This window comes from Myotis davidii, unplaced genomic scaffold (assembly GCF_000327345.1).
Source record: "Myotis davidii unplaced genomic scaffold, ASM32734v1 scaffold663, whole genome shotgun sequence".
NCBI classification, from domain to species: Eukaryota; Metazoa; Chordata; class Mammalia; order Chiroptera; family Vespertilionidae; genus Myotis; species Myotis davidii.
The window spans coordinates 548,698-556,661 of NW_006295816.1; the positions used below are offsets into that span (position 1 = coordinate 548,698).

Consider the following 7,964-nt stretch of genomic DNA (forward strand, 5'->3'; position numbering starts at 1 on the left):
GGCAATCGGAGAGCATGTGAAGTGGAATTTTTTAGAACAGTTACTGTACTGAGCAAGTTTCATTCTTTTAAAATTTTTAATATGTTTTTATTGGTTTCAGAAAGGAAGGGACAGGGAGAGTGAGAGAGAAACATCAATGAGAGAATCACTGATTGGCTGCCTCCTGCACGCTCCCTTCTGGGGATCAAGCCCACAACCCGGGCCTGTGCCCTTGACCAGGATGGAACCCAGGACCCTTCAGTCTGCAGGCCAACACTGAGCAAGTTTAAAATTCCCTTAACCAACAACCTAGTGATTCTACATCTGAAATCTGTCCTAAAAAATAATGAGTGCATAAAGTCGGGCATTAAAGTATTGTTTTTGAAGGACAGTTATTTCTAAGATACATGGGAAAAAAACCCCAAACCAAACAAGTTGCAACCACATTTAAACACAATCTCAATTACATTAAAAAAACAACAGCTTTGTGTCCAGGTATGAGCCCGCTCTAGCCACGGAACGTGTCCTGGAGGACACCAGTCAGAGCGAATATTCCCAGGAACAGGACAAGGGCAGGAGAGACGGCGATTTATACATTTCTTTCCTATTTGAAAAATTTTTCGCACACACACTATTTTGGTGACCAAAAACCAACCTGCTGACAGCTGCCAAGTGACATGCCTCAGACATCTCAGTCTCCTCGCTCCCTTCCCACTTCTTGGGCGGAGGCTGAAGTCCCAGTAGCTGAGCGGACAGTGCGAATTGCTCCCCCAAACCTCTGCATGGCTACACTCTGGCTCTCGGACCTGGCTGCACACAGCTGCCTGTGCTGGCTCCAAGGCACATCCGACAACACACCCAAACCCCTCCCCCACGGGGTCCAAGCGGAGCCCAGTACAGAGCACCGTTCTGCACAGGACCAAACCCAGACACAGCTGCAAGCACAGCTGACGTTCACACAGAGCCCCTCTCCCAGCCTCATCTGCATAAAAGGGGGGTCGGGGAGGAAAGGAGTAGGAGAAGGTGCATGGGGGGGTCGGGGCGGCACCCACAAAATCCACCCACACCGTCAAGAACTGGAATATCGGCGGAGACGTGAAGCCCCCACGACATGGCTCAGAACTGAAGTAACAGTCACCCCTGTGCTGAAAGGTCTGGGGCAGTGACCAGGCCTCCACTGCAGAGTGACCAAGTCCAGGCAGACACCGCTCCTCCCTCCACCGAGGAGCCAGCACAGCGGCCTCCGCTCCGGGCAGACAGGGAGGCGCCGGTCACCGTCCCTCGCGGGCGTTTTCATTCAGAACTAAGCCTGCTGCCGGTCCACTCCTGTCTCCGACGCACCCCGCACCCCTCGGCGTGACGGTGCACGGCAGGCAGCACAGGGCTGAGCTACTACCAACACCACAGACCGGCGAGGCCGCGTCTTCTGGGCAGGATGCACTCACGTGTGGACTTTCTTCTTTCTTCTTGAATTTGCCATCAAGTGCAACCAACTCTCCTAACCCCACCTCCTGCAGGTGTGCCAACAGCTACTAGCAACCCCTTTAAACTCTGCCCAGAGCTTGACCGTTTCATCCCTCGGCCACCATCCTGCAGCCGCCAGCACGCGGGCTGCCAGAGCGCTCCTCCCTCCACTCCTCCCTCCACTCCTCCCTCCGTGGCTCACCCGTCTCCACGGCACAGCAGGCGGCGTGTCCCCCTGCCCAGCGAGGAGCTGGCGCTGGTCCTCGGCCCGAGCGTCCTCCTGGCGGCGCAGACCGAGTCGAGGAGACGGGAAGGCCCTGGACGGCCCACAGGAAGCTCCGCGCCTGGGTCAGCACCCCCGGCTCTCCCTTCTCGGCTCCTGTTCGTTCCTGCTCCAGCCCCCACGCACTCCCAGCTCCCAAACCTGCCGTCGCCTGTCACCTCCGGCCTCTGCAGTTTCCTGTGCTGAGAAGCACTGCCCACCCGGCTGGGTCTCAACAGGGCACTCAGATGCCAACACTTAAAACTCAAATCCCTCCCCAGCCTGTGACAAACAGCCATGTGCAGACACGCATCACACACCTCCCCTCCTTCATTATCTGCGCCGCCCGAAGGCAGAGTGGTGTTGGGTGGACTCACTGTCGTATCCCCAGCACCGACAGGCCTGACAGGTGGGTGCTCACTAACATCGGCCGAAAGAGCCAAGGAACTAAGCCCAGCACCCAGGCCACAGCAGCCCTGGGCAGCTGGCTCTCACCCCTCAGCAATCACTCCATCCCCGCCACGGCGCGGGACGGGGGCCTTTCTCCCCGCAGCTCAGCCCTCCTCCACAGGAAGCCCGCCCTGACCGTCTCACACCACGGCCTCCTCCCCTAACTCCCAGCCCTGCTCCCGCGGAGCACGTGGCCTGTGTCAGGGTCTCGCCCACCCTCCAGCCCCTGACAGACAGGTTGGGTGCCCCCAGCTGTGTCCTCCATGTCGGTGCCTGAAGGTGTACAATTCCCACAGCCAACAGCCTTCAGAGGCCCAGAGGGCGATACCTGGATCGGCTCACAGATCCGCTCACTGGCCTCAAACTGGCCGGCAGGGCCCGGCCCCGGCCCCGCCCACACTCGCCCAGGCTTCCTCCAATGCACTCCCCATGGCCAGGCGGTCCTTTCTGTCCAAGGAGCTGAGCTCACTGTGCTGTCATCTGTCAGGGACTAAACTAGGCCCCAACAGCACTTCCCCAGCGTCCCAGCTCGACTCCAACTGGGATGCTGGCATTCCCTCATTCAGCCGACAGTTACACGGGGGCTGTGATGGGCCAGTTCTGTGCTTACAGAGACACTTGGTGAATTCTGCCCTCAAAGTGTCCCCCTGGTACAATGCAGTGAGTGCTGTTAGGTTCCATGGCAGCAAGTGGGGAGGGCCTGACATTCATGGGTGCAGGGCCGAGGGAGCCTGCACGTGAGGGGGCACGGCTGGCACCCAGGGGGTGGGGGTCAGATGGGGTGGTCAGCAGCCTAGGAGGAGAGGGCCAGTGATGTGGGGGATGCTTCCAAGGCCAGGGAACTGGGGGTGGGACGTGCAGGGTGTGGGCAGGGGAGCTCCGGAGCAGCCTCCCGATGCTCACAGGGCCAGAATGCCTGCCTACGAGCAGAGCTGGTGGTGGGACAGACATAACAATGAGCCAGCACTAAGGGACAGCTTAACAAATATAAGCAGATCCTTAACATTAAAACTCTTCTCGCCGAAACTGGTTTAGCTCAGTGGATAGAGCGTCGGCCTGCAGACTGAAGGGTCCCGGGTTCGATTCCGGTCAAGGGCATGTACCTTGGTTGTGGGCACATCCCCAGTAGGAGATGTGCAGGAGGCAGCTGGTCGATGTTTCTCTCTCATCGATGTTTCTAACTCTCTCTCTCTCCCTTCCTCTCTGTGAAAAATCAATAAAATATATTTTAAACAAAACAAAAAAACTCTTCTCATCTTCAGATTCTACCATTCAGCTCTAACCGGTTTGGCTCAGTGGATAGAGCTTCGGCCTGCGGACTCAAGGGTCCCAGGTTTGATTCTGGTCAGGGGCATGTACCTTGGTTGTAGGCACATCCCCATTGGGGAGTGTGCAGGAGGCAGCTGATCGATGTTTCTCTCTCATCGATGTTTCTAACTCTCTATCCCTCTCCCTTCCTCTCTGTAAGAAACCAATAATATATATATATATGATTCTACCATTCTGAGACACCTATGTCTCATATACAGAGAAAAAAGTCAAAGTAACAAAAAAGCATCATCCTAACTAACCCCACCTTAGCCCATCCCTCAGTCACCCCGTCCTCTCGTCCACTCATTAAAGGAATGTCCTCCAACGACCGGAATCCCTGTTTCCCCACAACTTCCCGGCGACGCCAAGTGCTCCCTTCCCCGTCCTCGGCCCTTTTCATCCTTCTCCTGGTCCTGTTCGGGCCACGTCCAAATAGGAGAAGTATCAGGTCAGAGACTGCTGTTAGCGTCAGCATGGACGACTGACCCGCCTCCCCCTCCGCCCGGGGAGGGAGGGGGCTGAGGGGGCGGGTCTGAGGAGGGTTTGGTAAAAGGTCGGAAGCGAACAGGTCACGGGGACAGGGACTCAAGGGAAGCCCTGAGCCAGGTAACAAGCCCCCGGGACCTGGGGTGTAGAAAGCAGTTCGGGATGTGGGCGCCCCCTCCCCGCTGCCGAGGGGCCCTGCGCGAGGACAGGGGGGTCAGCAGCCCGAAGCCCCGAAAGGCACTCACGGCCTCCTTCTCTCGGTCCATGATGGTCTCCAGCTCCTCGAAGTGCCGCAGCTTGATCTCCAGCTTCTTCATCTGCGTCTCCACCAGGAGCGCCACCAGGGACTTGATCTTCCTCTCCTCCACCGCAGCCAGGTGCTGAGCACAGAGCAGTCACATGTCACACAGCTGCTTAGGCAGCGGTTCTCAACCTGTGGGTCGTGCCCCCTTTGGCGGTCGAACGACCCTGTCACAGGGGTCGCCTAAGACCATCCTGCATGTCAGATATTTACATGACGAGTCATAACAGTAGCAACATTACAGTTCTGAAGTAGCCACGAAAATAATGTTATGGCTGGGTCACAGCATGAGGAGCTCTATTTAAAGGGCCAGAAGGTTGAGAACCGCTGGCTTAGAGAGGAACATGGGCCGAAGCAGCTATTCCTGCAACTCAGGGATCGTGTCATTTAAATGGGGCCCTTCACGCCCCTTTGCATGTTTCTACCGAACATTTACTTCAAGTTAAACCAGCCCTTACACAGGAGCAGACGCTGAACCAGGGCCCTGATGGGCAAAGGGGAGGACGGTGGCCTGGGCGGCACGTCCATTTATCACCCTGCACCTTGCACCCTCACCCTATAGTCCAGCTGTGGGAAAACTACGGCCTGCGGGCTGGATCCGGCCCATCTGAAATGAATAAAACTATTGAAAAAATAAGACCGTACCCTTTTATGTAATGATGTTTACTTTGAGTTTATATTAGTTCACACAAACACTCCATCCATGCTTTTGTTCCGGCCCTCCGGTCCAGTTTAAGAACCCATTGTGGCGCGGGCAGGAGGGCACCACTTGGCATTCCCTTGCATTAAATCTGCTAAACACCCGGCTCCTCTTGCTGCTACACGAGGTTTTGGGAAGCGATGGCGGGTGGTCTACTGAGCTCTGCGTTTCTTGCAGGATCTAGACGGAGCTACAGGCAGGAGGGCTAAATATATATAGGCTTTTGGAGCAAAAGTGATAGACAATATTTGAAAGAGTCATTTTCCCTTTTCACTGCTGAAAACGGGAGGCTTTAGGAACACATCTACAGCCATTAATGTTTGCCTCCCTCAACAACCTTGCGTTTCACCGATACCACCACCAGCTCTCGGGAAGATGCCCAGACTCCGAGCTGGCGTGAGGGACGTGCTGCCACGTGTGACTCTGAATGAGAAATGCACGCACGTGATGCAAAACGGAAAGCTCACCAGGCGCCCAATAGCGGCGTCTCCCTCACTGCGCTGCCTCCTTCGGAGGAGACCAGTGGACCAGTTTCTAGATCTGTTTCCATGAGCCTGGGGTTCCTAGACTTCTGCTGGCTTTGGCAGGAAATGTTCCATTTTCTTGAGAATTATGCAGGAATGTGGGGACCTCCCCAACCAGTAGGAAATAAGGAGCACGAAATTTCAAAACAGAAAGGACCATCAGGTAACAAGAAAAGAAACATGAAGAAGAGACCACAGCCTGAACTATCGGGGCCCTATGTGAAGGACGTGACTCTAACCACCACGCAGTACCCCTGAAGCGCAGGCACATCACATCGGATGTCGACTGTCATTGAAAAATACAATTTAAAAAGTTAAGTATCAGAAAATGATAAAAATGAAAGACCCACAGCAAGGGACAACATTGGAAATGTAAGAACATGAGACAACGTGAGAATCCTCAACGAGTTCAAGATCATTATGTTTAAGAAAATGTAGAAAATATGGGTAAAACAGAATTTCAACAGATTTAGAATATGTGTGTGTGTGTGTGTGTGTAAGAATGAATGATTGGCTAGAAAATATACTAAATGGAAAAATAACTCAATGATGAAGTTTACAAGCAGGAGACTTGACGAGTGAAGGGAAAGACAGGCTGACAAGCTATTCCAGCTGCAGCAGAGTGAAAAGACGCAAAAGGAAACCAGAACCAAAGGGAGGAGACGTGGACACCCGGCAAAAGGTGTAACGCTCACATCAACGGAATCACAGAAAGGCTAGAAAATGAGAGAGAATCAACAAAGAGATCATGGGTATAAGAGAAACCTATGTAAGTTTACTAACTAATGTCATCCCAATAACTTAAAAACAAAGAGAGATACGGGGTGAGAATTTCCCACAATAGATGGAACAAATCAGCTGAGATATTCGAGAAGCTTAACAATTCCCAAGGAGAGAAAATACAATAAAAATCATCTGAAGGTACAACCCAGTCAGAGAAATAAAAAAAAAAGAATCTTAAAGTGTGGACTGGAAAGAGCACATGACCCTCAATGAGCTCAGTGCACGGCACTAAGGCCACGCTGGCTCAGAAGCAGTTACAACAGGAAGTGGCATTTGTTTAAATGTTGGGGGGAAAACGAACCGCCTTGACCTCTCTACCCACTGAACAAACACACACTTCAAACATGAAGGTGAAATCAAGTCCTTTTAAGAGAAACAAAAGTCAAGGCTGCACAGCAAAAAGTTCTAAAAAGAGTTCTTTAAACAGGAGAGGAAACCTATTCCATTAAAGAAAACACTGAAATGGAGAAAGGAACTGAGCAGCAGTCAACAGAATTATGTTCTACCATTAAAGTAGCAAAAGAATTCATATTAAATGGCAAAATTCAAGAATGCATCATGCAATCATTAGAAAAAACACACTAAAATAACAAAAGTATATGTAATTACCAAGATTGCAAAGGAGAAAAAAGAATTAACATATTGGATTAATTAAAAACAAAATTTTACACTGGAGGAAATCGGTAAGTAGCACACAGGATGACTATAATAATATTTCTGCAACGTCTTTGAGTCTATAGTTATTTTTAAGAAGGGGGGGAGGGGAAGCCTGCCTAGACGACACAATGTCATGCGGCAGGAGGAGCTGAAGCCTGGTCCGCAGGCTCCACAGGGGACCGAAGTGTGTGGAGGGAGACGCTGAACCAGTGGCTGTCCAGGCACATGTTACTCTACTGCCACATGCAACCAGGGTGGCGAGAATTTACATTAGTCCTTAATTAGGTGTTTTAAAATGCTCTCTAAGAGTTCTATGTACTCCTACACCAGCGGTTCTCAACCTGTGGGTCATGACCCCTTTGGTGGAGAAACGACCCTTTCACAGGGGTCACCTAAGACCATCCTGCATGTCAGGTATTTACATGATGATTCATCACAGTAGCAACATGACAGTTATGATGTAGCAATGAAAATAATTTTATGGTTGGGTCATAGCATGAGGAGCTGTATTTAAAGGGCCAGAAGGTTGAGAACCACTGTCCTACACTGAGCTCTGACACTGACACCCTGTGAATTCCACGTCTGTCCTGTAGGCTGTGCAGCACAGTCAGTAGGAAGGGCAAAGGGGAAGCCGGGCTGCTTACTGCCGGTGTAACCACGGCTTCGCCGTCCCCTGCCTGACTTCCATCTGTGACCTGGAAACAACGGTACCCACAGGACAGATGTGAGGACTGAGGACTGAGCACAATGCCGGCCCGATGCAGCGGTGCGGACCCTAAGCTGTGACCCCGTGCCGCCTGGAGCCTCTGGAAGCCCCGCCTCCACCCATGGCCGCTTCAGCACGTCTCCAGGCCAAACTGGAGATGCTAAACAGGCACCAGAACCACCCCAGCCCAAGCACAGGGACTAGTCATCGGTGTGGGTAGTAACATCTGGGTTTGAGTGGAAACAGGAGGGAAAGCGCATGCTGCACGTTACATTTGGCTTTTTCATACTTCAGTTCCTAGAAACGATTCTGACCGTCTTTGTACACGTGTCAAACCCGAC

The 7,964-nt window shown here is 52.5% G+C and overlaps 1 protein-coding gene across 1 annotated transcript in view; it reads right to left on the reverse strand.

Annotated features, from left to right (window-relative positions):
* SMARCC1 (SWI/SNF related, matrix associated, actin dependent regulator of chromatin, subfamily c, member 1) overlaps positions 1 to 7,964 on the reverse strand; it is an 89,056-nt gene that overhangs the window by 12,302 nt on the left and 68,790 nt on the right. Inside the window, 1 exon segment of the mRNA XM_015568261.1 lies at positions 4,198 to 4,332. Within this exon segment, the coding sequence (XP_015423747.1) occupies positions 4,198 to 4,332 (135 nt within the window).